Genomic DNA, 17,560 nt, shown 5'->3' on the forward strand with positions numbered 1-17,560 from the left:
CTCTTCTGCATGCAGAGGAAGGAAGAGTAGATTATTGGCAGTGGGTGCTGGTGTTAATAACCAGGCAAGAGTTAATTACCTGTAATTGCTGGCAGCGGCTCCCTCCCTCCAGGACCTGGGAGCCAAGCAGACTGTGTCTGCTGAGCCTGTGCCTCACTGCTGTTGTCCTGCCTGAAGGGCAGCAAGCAAGATGGTCATGCCATCGAAATGGATCATCTTACCCAAGCTTTTATGGAGGCCTGGAGCTGGGCTGCAATAAGCCGTGGGCTCAGTGGGTGCCAACACTAGTAAATAAGCACAGGCCTGCCAGTGTCCATACTCAGCGTGGCCCCAGGCAGAGCTCTGCCATCCTCGGCCAACTATGCCCGCCACAGACAGCAAGCTGCTCGCAGAGAGGAAAGTTACTTGGTTTAAATAGAAGTGATTGGGTATCCATGGATACTTCTCTGAAGACAGATGCTCTTTGCTTGAATTCAAATAGATGGAGAATGGGTGACAGGAGTATTGCACAAAGGGAGAAAATCCTGATGAGGATCACACTTTTAAAACATTTGAGCAACACCACATTAGAAAGGGAGAGGTTAGGGACTGGGGTAATTCTCCGAGTGATGCCTCCCGAGAGACCAGAGTACTTCGGGCATTTTTCAAGGCACTGCAGTTCTATTCCCACAACATTAAGCACGGAATGTTTCATTTCAGGACTAACTGTCCCTGCAAGTACAGCTTTTTGGATGAGAACAAGAGGCCGACTCCCCGGCGGGATGTACCATCCTACCCAAAGGTACCACACAATGCTTGCTCTTCCCAGAATCCTACCATGCGCTTGCCATCCTGACAAGTGCTAGTTTACAACGCATGATTCCCTAGCCATCTACCTCCTAGTTATTCTAAACCCAGGGCCTGATCCAAAATCCCTGGAAGCCGATGGAAAAAGCTGTCATTGCCTGTGGTGGCTTGAAGTTGGATCCTCAGTAGTCTTTAATACTTGAAAGCTCATTAGTGTTTGAAATGCTAATGAACATTTTGCATTCATCAACATTTAACGTTTTTTTGTCTAATTATGATTGTTTATTCTCCATGCTCGTAGCAAACAATCAAAAATAGCCTATAATGTTGTATCCCAATTGAAAATAGTGTCGCTGCCTGTTTTCTCCTAATGGATTATTTTTTAATTTAAAAAGTAATTTATGGAGATGCTTCACCTAGGGAAACAAAGAGAAAATGCGACATTGGATTCTCTCCAGAATGATTCATTGTCCCTGTGAAAATAAGTTAGTGCATTTGCTAGAGAAAACAGTAATGCTTGAAGAAAAATGTCTACTGGGCAAGTACAAGCACAAATCTGCAGTGATGAATGAGGCTGAAACCATGAAATACACAGGATCCTTGGTCCTAGCACCAACCGTCTTTGCGCACAGGAATTATTCAAAGCTACCAGGTTACGTCTGCTCAGTGCCCGGCTCACGCCTTGACAAAACACCAGCTCACACACATGCAAATCATAGTTTAACAGTGGGCATTTGCCTGCACACATCAAAGCTGGCTGAGCTGCTCTCAAGTTCACGTGGTCCGGTGTGATGCAGGTGTGTGATATGGACATGCATCCTGGCATATTTGTCTTCGGGGCCTTATAGAGCAACAGATTGTAAGTTCTGCTGTTTATTCTGCTCTGCCTAGCAAAAGTGACCTCTAGGTCTCTGAAGCAGACATCATGAGACTTACATTTCTTTTAATTAACTTGCGCTCCTGACACTGACACATGTTTTTGCAAAATGTGTCAGTTCTAAACATTATTTTTTCCCTTGATAAATATATATGTGAGGTCAACCTTTGATCTACTGCTATGATATTAAGATCTTGAATTAACAACAAGTACAACGAAGAGTTGTACTGACTGACTGCAGAGTAAACTGGTAGTCTGTGTTGTCCCTAGACCAAAGCTCATAGGAGTTTTGGTTTCAGAAGTTTGGGTTCTGATTGACAGATTTACAAAATTTGTTATCATTTGTCAAGTGCTGGATTTGTCCAATGTCAGTGAGGCTAGGAAGTGATGAGTACACTGAAAGAAGATGTCATTACAACACTGTTATCAAATAACAAATCTGTACTGCTAATTCACAGATTTCTTGCAGAACATCATATCAAATGTACATTATACAGGCAAATGCAAAAATCATTGCCTTCTCAAGAAGGAAAATTAATCTTCAGTGTTATTCTTCTTTGGATTAAGTATCAACAACTTGATGGCTCAGAAAATTTCATTCACCAGCTCAGTACAGCAAGCCCAAACTAATTAGAGACAGCCATGGTAAACAGGCCAATTAAAGCTACAAGGGATTTGTGTCCCAGAAAGACTCTGATCAATAGAGCCTCGAAAATATGATTCGGTAGTCCAGACCTCCCCTGGTCTTTTAACCCCCTACATTCCTTTTTTTTTTGTTTTGTTTTGTATACAAATCATAACTGGCCGATGAGCTTGATTTTGTTTTAAGCCTCTGAGCATAACGATAAAAGATCACTTGAATATTGCAGGCTGAAAACCAATTTGAAAATGTGGGTATTCTTGAAAAAATACTCAAAATGAGAGCATAAATCATCTGAAAGTAAATATATCATACCCACTAGCTAATTTAATGCTATAAGCATAGACACGTCACACCATCCAGCCATGACTGGCTGCACTCAATGTTGCTGGTGCTCTGCAGGCAGCAGAACCAGTGCAGCCAGGGATGGATCTGTGCCCTGTGCCCCTTACAGCCCCTTGCTGGATCTACCTGCAACCCCATCCATAACACCTCCGCTCTCCTCCCTTTTCTCCCAAACCCTCCATGTCGCTGCTCCGTAAGGATCTCCACCTATCAGCGGCCTGCCAGCTGGTTCTGTGGCAGGCAGCGAGCTGCCTGGGGGCTTGTTGCCTGCCAGGTGTGGGCATCCTGGTGTGACCACAAGCAGCTGGTGGGGAGGGAAAGAAGAGTTGGGCAGGCAGAGGGAGAGATCAGTTGCTCTATCTTTGGGAGATATGGCTAAAACCCGCGTGAATGGGACATGCCAACATGAGTCATGTGTCAATGAGACATGCCAGGAGTCCCAGGGACATGCCCACAGCAGGTCCCACACCGGGGCAGGGACCCTCACTTACACTGACTGCCTTTTTGTCTGCAGTACATGCTGTCCCAGGAGACCATAGAAGCGCTGAGGAAACCAACCTTCGATGTCTGGCTGTGGGAGCCCAACGAGGTAAGGATGCCTTGTTAGCTGGGTTAGCACTCTTTCTGAGAGCCAACAAGGCCAGAAGAGCCCTCTGGGATGGTCTGCAGGGTTTTCCCCCTTTTCTGCCCCTTAAGCGCTCTATCTTTTTTATTTTCATATCACACCAGAATACGGTACTTTTTCCCTACAGATGCCAGATAGATTATGCTGATTATCATAACCTGATCCATCTTTATTTTTTCTTTAATCTCTTCCTAGTCACGTCCCACGACAACCAGTACACTAGCATTACTGCCTCATGAGCTCTCTCATGCCATTTTATCTGAACAAATCGATACCTACCAAAGTGTATGCTTAAGCACATCATCAATAACTCTACTCAAATCAATGAAACTGTGTGCCACTGTGTGAAGCCAGGCAGGCATGCATGCATTGATTCACAGCCTTTTAGGCAAGGGGTTTTCTGCGGTGTATTCTGAAGAGGTTGCAAAGCTGCATGCATGCATGGCCTATTGGCATTTTCTTATTGCTTCATTTTCTTATTTTTCTTATTGCTATTAGTATTATTCTTTGTTCATCATTTGTATTGCAGAAGGTTCTGGAAGGCCTGTGTGTAAACCTCTGCAGAAACACGAAGCAGAAGGATGTTTCCATAATGGCCAGCTTACAATAAAATGTAAAACTAGATTAAGCAAATACAAGCAAATATCACCTCGGAAAAATGTAAGGAAGGGCAGGACTAATGTAGGGTTTCAGTGTTGGGTTTTTCCCAAGGGAAGGATCCAGTAGTTCTAGCAGTACCCACAGCAGCAATCACCTTAATTACCTTCTCAATCAGATGTTGTGCGTACAAGAGTCATTCTGGCTCAGCACCTGTAGATCAACATGACAAGGAAAAGTACCCCATACTGCACCCACAGGAACAGCATATTCCCTTCAGGATACTTCATCTGGCTGGTAGAATAACAGAAGGACTCTCTGGCGGTTTTATGTCCGTCTCCCATTCGCCGAGGTTGGCAGAGCTTCCCTTGTGCAGTCCCTGCCAAGCTGAGGCTGGTGCTCTGCAGTTACTGCTCCCTCTCCAGCCCCTTTTCTCTGTACCATGGCCATACAACTGCTCTGGCAAAATGGCTCACCCCCGGCTTTTGAATGCCTGTCAGGTCTTTACAGCGAGAGAGAATTACGACCTGTCAGGTGGACCATAACACTGTTGGCTCATTGTTGTTCCGACTATTAAGAAAGAATAGGGAGAGACAAAAACCATTATCCACGGATTCTTGTGTGCTGAGGCATAGTATTTTAGCACAGTAACTCATTCAGAGTACTAGGAAACACTATGTGGTGGCACGAAGGAGGCTAACAAGAGGGTGCGGCAATTAGACATGCCCTGCAAGGAGGACTGCTGCTCAGAATTAAGATACCACACAAGCTCTAGTGAGCCAAGCGCCATATGGGTTTATCTCACCCTTTTTAGCTCTGCTTTATGTTTACAGAGAATATTTCAGTTCTGTCAATGCTTGCTTAGCAATGAGCATTTACCCACGTGCTCAATGTGGGGCAGGCAGGTTATAGACCATAGTCTTCTGTAAGTAAATTAATAATGTGCTCTGCAGCATCTCAGTAAACACAGCTATGCAGCAAGCTTGCGTTCTCTTTCTCAAATGCCCACTCACTTTCAAGCCTTAGAAGAGTCCAATATTCAAGCTTTTGCTGTTGACCGAGAAAGCTAAAAATGAAAACTGAGATCCTCATGTGTTCAGGGGCGGGAGCTTTGGGACTCAGAGTCACCCTGCCACTCACCCAAAGCTCTCTTGGCAACAGCTGGAGGGAGATGGGCAATTCTGAGGGTAGTTCAACCCTTTTGGATCAAGTTTATTGTCTCGGAAAGTCTTTTCTGAAACTACGGCAAACCATATATTCTACCTCAGGGACTAGGAACAAAACAAGGTGGTCTACAGCAAAATGCTGTCCATGTGATCTGGGCACAGTTCAGCGCGTGACATTGTCCCTCAATCTTGCAGGAAAGTCTCTTTCTTCCTATTTGGATGACTCAAAACCAGCCCCCTTGTTACTGCATGAACTCTGTACATTCCCTGGATAAATACAAAGTTTCGTTAGATGAAATCATTCTTCTGGAGAGCTTTTAAGAGTCTAAATAACAGAAACCTAACTAAAAATGCCTCCAAGGCCATATTTGTGACATTATACTCATCATGTTAAAACCCCTGGATCAGTCCACAGTCTAAAAACTGCATCTGCTAATATAATGGCTACATTTCATCCCCTGCAGATTTTGCTTTCAGAAGTGGGAATGCAGATACATAAAGTCCTGAACTCCTGGAGGCCTGTTCATTTCTGACTGGTGGCAGCTGTTAAGTGCCCAAACACATCAGATTATCAATACCTTTCTTCTGCAATATTTTCAAACCCAGCAGATTAACTGGGTGGTAGTGCTAAACTGTCTGCATCCCCCCTTCCTACCTCTGAGTAGCTGTTGTCTCAAAAGACCAGCCTGCCTTTGCATTTCAGCTATTGGGATTCACAGTCACAGTTTACGGGAGTGGATCGTCACAAGCCTGCTGCAATTTTTTAGGGTTATAATGGGAGATCTTTTGTTGAAAAACAAATCCGAGTTAAGATAGAGGAGTTATCTCATGAGAAGTCATCAAGAAAGAAGATATTGACATGTATCTAGAATAAATATTTCTTTAAGCATCTCTTATTTTCTGCTGTCATTTTCTATACAGCTAGGGCCTCAACCATTTCTGTACAGCTAGGGCCTTTGGAGTCAGTGGAAAAACTCACACTGATTTCACTGAGCGTTAGAACATATCCCAGCTGAATTAGAAAAATGGCAATACTTTTTGACGAGAAGGAAGTGCTATGATATGCATGAATCACAATTACTAAGGAGAGCTGGTGTGATTCAAAGCCCTGCACAAAACCTGTGAAGTCAACAGCAATCTGTCTACTTCAGGAAGCTTTCAGAACCTCTCTGTCTCCCCTCTTGCACTGTCTTTAATCATGCAATCTTTGAACATCTTTCTTTCATCTTAACAAGAGGGCTCTGCAATTATTCGATGCTTGCAAGGAGGAAATTCACTTTGCAATGTATCATACAGTAAAGTGACATTTACTAAGCCAATAACCTGTCTGTTCCTGGCTGCAGATGCTGAGTTGTTTGGAACATATGTACCATGACCTTGGGTTGGTAAAAGACTTCAACATCAATCCTATCACGTTAAAGAGGTGGTTGGTAAGTATTTCAAGTTCCTGATATTTGCAATTTTTCAAATTCAAAAATCAATAAACAAAACATTTAGTCATGGAATTAACTTGACTCACATGAGTAATCCCACTGAAAGCAGTCAATCTATACAAATTCCTAAAATATAAGTACTTCAGCAAATGTTTGCATTCTTGAGGTAACACGACTTTTTTTAAACTGTTTTACATTTGTTTGCTGAGCTTTCTATTCCTGAAAGCAGTTAATTTCTGGTGAATGCTCTTGGTACCTACTGTAAATGGAGACAAGATGAGTGTCTTCAGTTATGGCCAAAAAAAGCCAGTATGTGCAATAATCATTAGATGTCCTAAATCACAGGGAGTAAAAGAGCAAGGCAGGAAGGAAAAGAAATTGCTGAGAAGTTAAATAACTTTCTTTGCCTTGGTCTTTAATGTTGAGAATGTTGCAGAGATGCAAGACACGATAAAGATGAGATCATACCAAAACTGAGATGTCTAAAGAAGAAACACTGGAGTATTTAAAAGTCAGTAAGTTATGAGGTCCAAAGGAGAGCATAAGAAAGAATTTGCTGAAAAGCTGAAGAATATATTGGCTTTCTCAGAAAAACCCATCATGTTCCTAGAGGACCATAGAACAATAAATACTAGAACAGTAAATATTTTACCCATTGTTTAAAAAGGATCTAGGGATACCCTGAAGAATTATGGTTAGAAAAACTTACATCTCTACCTGACAAATTGATTGAAATGATAATTAAAAACATCATGATGTGAAGTTCATTATACAGATGTTTCATATGATTCCTGTAGCGAAGAATTATATCTCACTAATCTCTTCTAATTACCTGAAGAGTATGGACAGAATAAAAGGAACTGTTTTACATGATTGATGTAGACTCCTAGAAAGGCCTAAACAAATTCCACAAATTCAGAAGGTGGCTAGAAAACACAAAGAAAAATACTGCATTCATCATATCGTGAAGTACAGCAAGAGCAAAAAGCACCTGGGCACCAGCATAGGCAGGGCAGTGACTGTCACTGCTCAGTGTGCTGCTGCCGGCTGAAGCTAACAAGGCATTCAGTTGATCGGAGACTGGAATAAAGGATAAAATGGACCATTGTTACCATGTCTCCATAGAAGGCATAAGGCTTACCTGGAATTATGCCTGGGACTGGTTAAGCCTTTTTAGAAAAATGGTATGACTACATTAAAGGAGATATAAAAAATGATCAAGACCTAGGAAATCCCTCCCCAAAGAAGGCAGATGAAAAGCTCAGTATTGTTGACCTTAGAAAGCAGCTGAACAGAAGGGATGGGATGACACCCAATACCATCAAGGCTAGCACAGAGTAGATAAAACAGAAAATTTCCTCCTCCTGTCTCACAGCCTGAAAACATGGGAAACAAGGTAATATGTCAACACACATCAACATGCCACCCACATATGCAGGCAGGTTCCTGTTAGCTTGTATCTCCAAGTAATTTGTTACCGCTAGCATTTAAGACAGCCTCGTTCTGAACGACAAGGGGAGTTTATTAGGTATTTTCTACAAAGGTAAGACAGGGTGAGATTTCCTTTCTTAAATGCTAGCTTTGCAGAAAGCCAGCCCCAAGGACTCTACTTCAAACTATGATACCTCCCCAGGCACAGTACGGGCACCAGTTTGAACTTAAGTGGGTGAGAAAAAGCCACCTCATGCATATGCTTGCTTTCTTGCTCCCACATCCACTGGCTACAGAAATGTTCCAGAAAGGGGAGGAAAGGATGACTAATATAGTCACTCCAGCCCTTCAGTGCTCTGAGTCAGGAGTCCCCTGGGATGCTCTGGGTTCCACTGCTGGATGTATACATTACATTGTACAGTGCCTGGGCATGACCATGGTGTCCATGCAGAGGCTGTGAGATACTGCCCACTGCCTGTGATCCTGGCTGTCAGCCATATTGTGCCATTAGTTATTCATTTTAAAATAATGTAATATATTTCTAAAGTCCTTGCTGCAGAATAATATGAACAGCTTTTGCAATGAGGCCCCCAAATATTGAATAAGCATTGAAAACCCACGGTTCTCTTGACCTCATCCAGAGCTTTGGGGCTTCCTAGAAGTCAGGTCCCAGGTTGAAGGGTTTGATCCTGATGGGTCTTGAGGAATCATGAAGTAAACTCACTATTTAGCTGGAGAAGGGGACACAAATTCCATCCATGTCACTAATTCAGGCTCAGTAATTGAAGCATGTGCAAAAGGGCTCTCTAGGGTCCAGGTTACGGCAGATTCAGCAGAAGGGGTCCAGCAGTGCTGCTGATGCTTGGCCATTTTGTGCAGGACAGGATTCCAAAGGCTATCCAGTGCATTGGAAGAATGACCGTGGTATGTGTTAACCCAGCTGTGCCAGCTTCACTCAGTTTGCCCAGCTGACAGTAGCGAGGACACATGGAAAGATAAGCTTTAGCTTGCATTTGTAATGAGGGCACGTAGCCAGGATCTGTAGAAAGTTAAGACACAAAAATCAGTCCCATGTGTCTATATGGCTAAATCTCTCCCATGCTGCCTGGCATAGGAAATCCACACAGGTATGCTAGTGCATGTGCATTCACATCTTCACTTTGCCAAGCAACACATCCCAAAGTGCCACCTCTGAGCATTTGCAAATGAAATAACAGCTACATTTCAGCCTTGAAGATTTCAAAGCTGCAATTTGCATTCAGTGAGAGAGGGGAACAGGGATGTACTTTGAGTTCTTGACACACCCCAAAGTCACCGTTTAACCACCGCACAGTTTGAAATACAAATTCAGGATGAGAGCAGAGAGTCCTATCTCAAGACTGAGATGCACTTGCAGCTGTGCTGGGATGTTTACCCATTGCTAGCTGGTAAGAGAGAAAAATTGCTGCGAGCTTTACCTGCTGACAAATTCTTGAAAGGCAGTAATCCCTCACCCTCCCCCAGGAAGGCAGAGCGCCTCAGAGGGCCTTGTGCTGTCACTCTGTCCTAGCAGAAAATAATACCGGGCTCCATAGGACTCCTGTAGGGGTATACAGTGCTTCCAGGGAGGCTGGGAAGCGTGTGTAATCATGTTTTTATAAAGAAAGAGCTCTCCTGCCTCTTACAGCTTCATTCCCTCTCTCTGCAGCTGTGTATTCATGACAATTACAGAAACAACCCCTTTCATAATTTCCGGCACTGCTTCTGCGTGACCCAGATGATGTACAGCATGATCTCCCTCTGCAGCCTCCAGGTATGCCCCCCACCTCAATAGTATCACTCCATTTCCATCATGGGACACATGTTTGTCCACTGAGCACCACGACACCTGTGCCACTTTTCTTGCAAACCAGGCCACCAGCTTGCTAGCAAGTGATGAGCCAAAGCAGTAGCTTCACTTCTTCAGTCCCTGGGGAGAGGAGGAGAGGTGTTGCATTTCCACCTCTGGCTGCCCGCTCAGCCATCCCATGCTGGGTCCCAAGCACCTACACAGCTTTGTGAGGCTGCTGGGAGCTATCTTCACCTCCTGGATATCCCACATTTGTACACTGAAGATCTTTTGACACTCCAATAGCATGAAACATCTTATGAGTTAGATCCAAAAACCTACTGAATTATGGTCTGCAGATATGGTCTTCATCTGTGACACAAAATGTTGCCACAGAAGGTTTTCTCCAAATGTGTGCTTGCATCTGGGTGCAAATAATGCCTTGCATGTACTGTATGCAAGATTCACATTTGACCTGTACTTTGCCCAAAACTATAGGCATCATTTATTTTCATTGACTGGATAACATGTGTCTATATATTCATTTAATTTCTGTACGAACAAGATTTTATTCAGTTAAAAACTCTCTTTCTTCTCCATAGTTAAACATCTCAGTTACTGACCTAAGTCTATTTTCTTGCCAATAAGAGTATGAAGAAAGACTTGCTTTAATGAAAGTTCATCCTATTCAGAAGCTGTGGGAATGCAACACAATTTTTCTCACTCTTTCATAGCTTTAGTTAATGCAGAATGCAATGGCAACTAAGCTACCTTCCAGCCCTCCCTTAACTAATCCGGATGCTCAAATGACTTGTAAGAGGCTGTACTAGTATCTCAGTGCTTTTATATGATCTCTGCAGTAATAGCAAGTTTCAAGCAAATTGCCTCCTCTGAGTTGCTGTTATTTAATGCAACAAAGGCAAATCTGAGTCATTTTTACTGGAAGGGAAGGCAGAATTCTCTTTCTTGACTGAAGAAAATTGATCTATGGAAAAATACTTCATTTTGCTCAGATTTGCGTTTCTCTAAAAAGCAAATGTGGGTGGTTTTTTCACTTCTTTTCATTTCTGGGGATAGGGGAAGTAGAAATCATAATACTACATTAATGTTTTGTATTTTACAGGAGAAATTTTCCCAAATTGACATCTTGATTCTCATGACTGCCGCAGTATGCCATGACTTGGACCATCCAGGCTATAACAATACGTAAGTCTGTCTCTCGCTTTCTCTTCCCTTAAAATTTATTGGGAAAGTAATGCCACCTGGCATTTTTGGTAGATCAGGTTTTCCTTCTCACAGCTTGAGCTGGCCACAACCTTCCCCCAAGGCCCTGCTGTTCACTCACATATGGGCCAAGGCAGAGCTTCATGCAGAAAACTCAGGTCTGGGTTGGGGTTGCCAGCTGTCCTTGGCTCTGTAAGGAAAATATTTTTTCAGATTTCTATTCCAACACTTTCCCCCACTCCTGAGAAAACACGGTAAAATGTTTTACAGCTGAGAGAGAGGCCATAAATTATTATAGCTCCATTGAATGAAATGGAATAATTACACTAAAATGCAAAGGGTGATTTAAGTTACATATTATTTCATAATTATAAATCATCAAGTGCATATTATTTTATTTATTATCATGTGAGGAAATGAGAATGGTTGACCCATGGACACTTTTTTGTGCATGTGCATGTGTATGAAAAAGAGAGCAAGAGATACAAATCTATTTGTAGCCATTGATAAATAAGGGCAGAACCCAATCCTGACAGGGATCAGTGAGACTCTCTCCACTGACATTAGTGGGGTTCAATGAAGCCCAGACAGTTCCTTCTGTGTTTGTTCAATGTCATTTTATGCTACAGAGATTTGGTAAAATTTAAAAAACACCCTACAGGGGAATAGTGCCTGAGATGATACTAAAGTAGTAGCTATCTTCTCTAAAAATCTGATTTAGTATTAACAATCAAAAATCAAACTGGAGCTAATTGAATAAGTATTGAAAAGAATGTAAATAAAAGTAAGCAGCATGGTTTAGAGCAGCTGGTGTGTGTCTGCAGGAGTTCTCATTGTTTTTCTTCACATCAGCTATCAGATAAATGCACGAACTGAGCTTGCGGTACGCTACAATGACATCTCCCCACTGGAGAACCACCACTGTGCTGTGGCTTTCCAGATCATTTCCCAGCCAGAATACAACATTTTCTCCAACGTCGACCAGGACCAATTCAAACAGATAAGACAGGTATGAATGCTGCTCCCATCTGTGTCGTACAAACTGTTCCTGAAGATGTAAGCATGTACAGACTTCCCTGCTGTACAATGCGCGTGAATCATTCTCCCTAGAGGGTAGCACTGAAAAAGCCCCTCACACTGGAAGGATCCAAGAGGGACTCTTGGAAAACTTCCACAGCAGCACTCCCTGGAATGTCTTGCTGAGAAATAATGAGTACATCCTGACTATTAAAGCCTACGACATTTTGGGGGTAGATATTTATATTATTGAAGGAGCCAATTAGCTCTGACTGGGAAAGGATTAAGCTCTCATGGTAGAAGTTTATGCTTTAAGAGAACACTGTATTAATTTTAAGAGGGCCCTCAAAATGGGAAAAGATTTTCAACAGCAGAGCACTTGTACTGTTGGAAGAGGCTCTGGTGGAGTGGGAGTCATCACAGTTCTCTCTGAGACAGTGAACAATGCTACTATTCCCATTAGAGCACTAAGGGCCAAAATTTGGTCTTAGTTTCCACCTTACACACCAAATAAAAAAGCAGACCAATGTAAGGGCTCAGATACTGCTCTGGTTGGAGTTACTGATTCGGCCAGTGCATGGGAAGCAGGCATGGGCCCAAAATGTATAGATCTGTATGAAAACCCACAACTTTAAATTAACCATGTTTTCCCATCATAAACTCTGCCTAGCAGGAGGATACAGAGCTCCTAACACATTGGCTGCATCTGGGTATTTCAAAGCCCTTAATCCAAGGAGGATGAGCACAGAGGACATCCGCATCTACTGACCTTTGTCTTTTCCTAGGGCCACTAAAAGTCAGCAGCAAAACCTATAGTGCTTTCCAAGGAGCCAAAAGTGGATATTGGCAAACAGAGTGTGGCTTTTAACATCCTGTTGTACATTTTATTTTTTCACAATTAGTCAATCAGAAAGGAAAAACCTCAGTGCCTCTGGAATATCACACCAGTGTTACAGATCGATCCAACCATGATCTTCATATAGCATGAACTCTTTATAAGCCTCTTCCAGTTTGGTTGGCAGTTTCAAGTCAGAAACTTCCCCTTTCGGTGTTAACAATGTAATGCATCTGAGGCTTTTTTTGCATAAGACAGACACCACTTTGCTCTGCAAGAGTAGACTTTGTTAAGGATGTCAAGTTAATACGTGAACATGTTTTCTTTGCTAGGGGATAATTACGTTAATCCTGGCTACAGACATGGCGAGACATGCAGAAATACTGGACTCTTTCAAGGAAAAAATGGAAAATTTTGATTACTCAAATGAAGAACACATGACCTGTGTAAGGAGGTTTTGTAGATTATTATTTTTCTGTGCATAGTGTGAAAGCTTGCAGATTAATATTTGTTTGTTTAAAAACCAAGATTTAATATACTTTATCAAAAACAAACCCTTCCTACATCCTCTGCCCCACCAGAAAGAATTAAAGTTTGGAAGTGCTCTATACAAAATAGATTATTCCAGCTTTAGAAATCCTGGAGTCCCATCAAGAAAAAAAAAATATTTACTCTGTCAGGATACAAATTCTTATTGTCCATTACTGTGGGGCAAAAAGTTATCCACAAGAGTACAAACTCTAGTCTCCTCTACATCCTCTGACGCCCAGGAAAGCCTCTCCCCAGCTGCCTCTGAGTGCTCCACAAACAACTTCATGGTCATTTGTGGCTGAATCTCTTCATGCAGCAGATAAAGGCACATCCCACTGTGGCACATCCCAGTGCTACAGACAGGGAAACCGAGGCAGAGAGAGGATAAGTGATTTATGCAGGGTAACTGAGAGAGTGGAAAAAAATCCAGATCATTTAAGTCCTCTGATTTAATCCTAAAACTGTTCTTTCTGTTTGAAAACATTGTCTTCCACTGCGTTGTAAAGACACAGGTTCTGGATGGGGGGAAAAGGGCTGGCAATAAGACTGCAGTATTAAAGTATTATCCTCTTTCAGCTGAAGATGGTACTGATAAAATGCTGTGATATCTCCAATGAAGTCCGCCCGATGGAAGTGGCAGAGCCCTGGGTAGATTGCTTACTAGAGGAATATTTCATGCAGGTAAGAATGAGGGAGAGATGCCATTGCACAAATTGCTGCTTTTCCTGAATCCCACCTCAGCTACAGGTGCTCTGCTGTCTGACAGCCCAGTCTAGCTCTAGGATGGAAAGGCTTCTTTTACAGAAAGCGGGAGAAGGGTGTCAGCAAGAAAGGCTGTTCAGAAAGCAAGCGAATGCAATTGACTGTAATTTGCAGATGAAAGACAATAGCAACCTAGAAGTCCTAATGCTAGCAGACTGAAGCTTGTTCTCTGTAAAGTGGCTGCTGTACAAGTTAGTTTGGCATATAAATGTTTTTTGAGCCAAAGGGGCAAGAGCCGTAGCAAGAGAAAGCTGTCAAGTAAATGATATCAAATATCACACAGGAACTAGTTTAGATAATTTTCACTGTGTGTGAACATTTGACTAAAGGGAAAGCAGATGCTTGCTGAGGTGTGCAAAGTCAGACTTTGTGCTCCCCAGACCATTGCTCCTCACTGGATTCCCAGCTGGACACAGTTTCTGGTTGCTTAAAAAAATTACAGTATCTGTGTGCCTTGCTGTTTTGGCCACCAGCAAAAGCATTATGTGCCGAAAGACCCAATAATTGAGAGAGAAAGTCTGCTACAGGATATCTTTTTTGCATGCGCAGTCTGCGACCTCCTTGCACATGAACCCACATAGAAACAGTGAGTTATGTGGCCAAGTAGGTAGCTTGGTAAACTCATTGTAGTCGATGGAACTGTCCTCCATTGACCCAGCTAGCCAGAACTAGTTTTAATCCTTAGTAAAGAAGGATATGTAATTTCTGGTTGAATACCTGAAAATAATCTCTCTCTGGAGTATGATGAGGAAATCAAAGACCTATTCCTTCTCCTCCAGAGCAGCAAAAGCCATTACCATCTTTCTGAATGCTCAGAAATATTTTACCTCACAAGTCCCATGGGTTTGCAAAGGGAACCAGGTGGCCTCATTGTCCTGTAAGCCTGGAGGTGAACACTCTCATGCCAGTACTGTGCAGATGTAACTGAACAGAGTTCTCTTTATTCAGATGCTTGCTCTCAACAAAGCAGGGTACATTGGCCCGAGGGAAGCATATTGCTATTCTGTGCTATCTTCAGACACCACTGAGATCTGTATCTGAAGGCTACTGCTCTTTAGGTAGTGATCTGCTTGGTACGTTACTGTCCTCACAGGCTTCTAAGCCAAGATTAATATTTGTTAACTCTGGATTTGTTCCAGAGTGACCGAGAAAAATCTGAGGGGCTTCCAGTGGCACCGTTCATGGATCGTGACAAAGTGACCAAGCCGACAGCACAGATCGGCTTCCTGAAGTTTGTTCTCATCCCCATGTTCGAAACAGTGACAAAGGTAAGTCGCCCAAGGTCAGAAGCAGAAGTGGAGGCATGCAGAGCTTCATCGTTTGCTCTGACAGGTGTTTAGTTAGCCAGTGAAATGGGTATGTACAGTTCACACCCTGTCTTTCACCCCTTTTCTAGCATGTACAAATTAATGAATACAAAAGGAAATGTTCGTATTCTCTCCCTTGTTTTCACCTAGCTGTTCCCAGAAGTGGAGGAGGTGATGCTCCAGCCCCTTTGGGAATCCAGGGACCGCTATGAGGAATTAAAACAGATAGATGATGCTATGAAAGAGGTAAGCTCTAAATATCTCTTTGGTAAAGCAAATGTTATGACTAAGTCAAACATTATAATTTAATAGCAGCTTAATTCCAAAACAGTAGGAATGCCTACGGCATAATCATAATAATGAGAAACACATTCGTTATACCTGGCTGGAGAAAGGCACGTACCATGAGCAGTAAGTGGGCACAAAGGTGTGCCCTTGCAGAGTAGACCAGATACCACACTAGCACGGCCGTGGGAAGGGAGCTGCTCGCAAGAGAGGGACCTCGAGACAAAACCCAGAGATAACCACGTGAGGGGAGTGTGTTAGCAAACACCTCTGCCTGGAGGGAGCTGCCTTCCCCTGAGTTAGCCTGGGCTAGATTGCAGCAAAACATCCTGGGGTTGGGTAGTTCAAGGCACTGCACCACCAACATATAAGTTTATTTTCTGGGAAGAAACTTCCACTCACATATCTATCATCAGGGATGTGCTTGAAATTTTATGAGATTTACCCTCTAATACACAGCACCCAGTAGGATTAAACATACAACCAGTGAAGCCATTTTATGGCCCAGGCTGAGTGGGGACCTCCATTTACAGAGTGTCTCTCATTTTGACATGTAAGGCTTAGAGGAGGCAGGATATACATGTAACCACGTTTGCTGTCTCCAGCCACATCTGCGTTGCCTCAGGAGCCTGACAGGGCAGAGACCAGGGCCAGGCCCCGGCAATGCAGCAGCCAGCGTGCTGGTCCGGCTCCCGCAGCGCCCTGCAGCCTGCGGCACTGGGCCTGCACACCTTCCTTGCACGCCTCTTTGAGTGCTTCTTTTCCCTGCCAAGGCAGATGTCAAAACCAACGCAAATGGCATCATGGTGTAGGGGGTTTCTGACATGAAGAAATTTATCATGTAGACAGGATACTATCAGTCACTCTGTCACTAAGATAAATCAGGAAGTGCCCTGGAGCTCTAGTTGTGCTGATATTGTTTGATATGTGGGAAATGAAGGTTCATTCACTTTATCATCCTTGGCCAGATGAGGGGAATAGTAGCTTTCTGGTGTAGCTCCCACCTCTTCCTAAATGCTTTGGAGGAAAAGCCCCTCAGCGGCACAAATACTAAGGCAGGTTAATCAAAGAGCACATGCTTTGACGGCACTAAGTTATAAAGGATAAGAAAGTCTTTTAGACGTTCTTCAGTTTAGAGTGCAGCATTTCTCAAAGGAGGGAAGAGGAACTCAAATGTGACTGCCAGACTTTCTAAGTCCTATTCATTTTTCAAGTTGAGCTGAGATTTTACTTCTGGTTTACAGAAGCTGTCAAAACAGAAATTTTATACAAACTGATGGAGCTTTAATCATGGTGTATTGGCACAAGAGGTCTTAGGAAAATAGGAGCTGCCTGAATTCAGAAATATCCTGAAACAAGAGGAGTTAGTTAATAATCCTAGAGCCTAGCATGACAGATGACGAGAAACACCAAGCGCTGTTTACTCAGGACATACATCCAGAGCTGTTTGCATTAAACGGTGCCTGTGACATACCATGCTGCTGCCTGTTATTTCCCAAGAAAAGTCACACATGCCTTGTAGAGAGATGAGCGTTCAACTCATAGCAGCAGTGGAAATCAGCACTGTGTGAGTCAGCGGTATTAATCCTGCTTTGCTCTTCATTTCAGTTGCAGAAGAAGAAAACTGAAAGCTTGACCACTGGCAGTACCGAAAAGTGAGACCAAAAAGACTTTGAGCAAAACATAAGCCCTAAGGTTACTCCATTTTTGAGAAATACTAAATTTGCCGAACAGATGTGGTGGTTACGTCAAAATCCAACTGGGACGATGTACGTGGAGAGGTGGCAGGCATGGATGCCCTGCCTGCCCGGGCGCCTTGTCTACAGCCTGCAGCCTTCTCACACAGGTGCTGCTGCCACCGGGCACCAAAGGCTCCCCTCACTCTGGCATGC

The 17,560-nt window shown here is 43.2% G+C and overlaps 1 protein-coding gene across 1 annotated transcript in view; it reads left to right on the forward strand.

The window, feature by feature from the left end:
- Positions 1-17,327, forward strand: part of PDE9A (phosphodiesterase 9A) — a 51,478-nt gene extending 34,151 nt beyond the window's left edge. The window contains exons 8-18 of the mRNA XM_075714217.1: positions 700-781; positions 3,163-3,237; positions 6,380-6,466; positions 9,588-9,692; positions 10,831-10,913; positions 11,784-11,940; positions 13,116-13,229; positions 13,891-13,995; positions 15,216-15,344; positions 15,534-15,629; positions 17,277-17,327. Of these exons, the coding sequence (XP_075570332.1) occupies positions 700-781; positions 3,163-3,237; positions 6,380-6,466; positions 9,588-9,692; positions 10,831-10,913; positions 11,784-11,940; positions 13,116-13,229; positions 13,891-13,995; positions 15,216-15,344; positions 15,534-15,629; positions 17,277-17,327 (1,084 nt within the window). The remainder of the gene's footprint in view (positions 1-699; positions 782-3,162; positions 3,238-6,379; positions 6,467-9,587; positions 9,693-10,830; positions 10,914-11,783; positions 11,941-13,115; positions 13,230-13,890; positions 13,996-15,215; positions 15,345-15,533; positions 15,630-17,276) is intronic.
- The last annotated feature ends 233 nt before the right edge of the window (positions 17,328-17,560 follow it).

Source organism: Pelecanus crispus, chromosome 1 (assembly GCF_030463565.1).
Source record: "Pelecanus crispus isolate bPelCri1 chromosome 1, bPelCri1.pri, whole genome shotgun sequence".
Classification (NCBI taxonomy): Eukaryota; Metazoa; Chordata; class Aves; order Pelecaniformes; family Pelecanidae; genus Pelecanus; species Pelecanus crispus.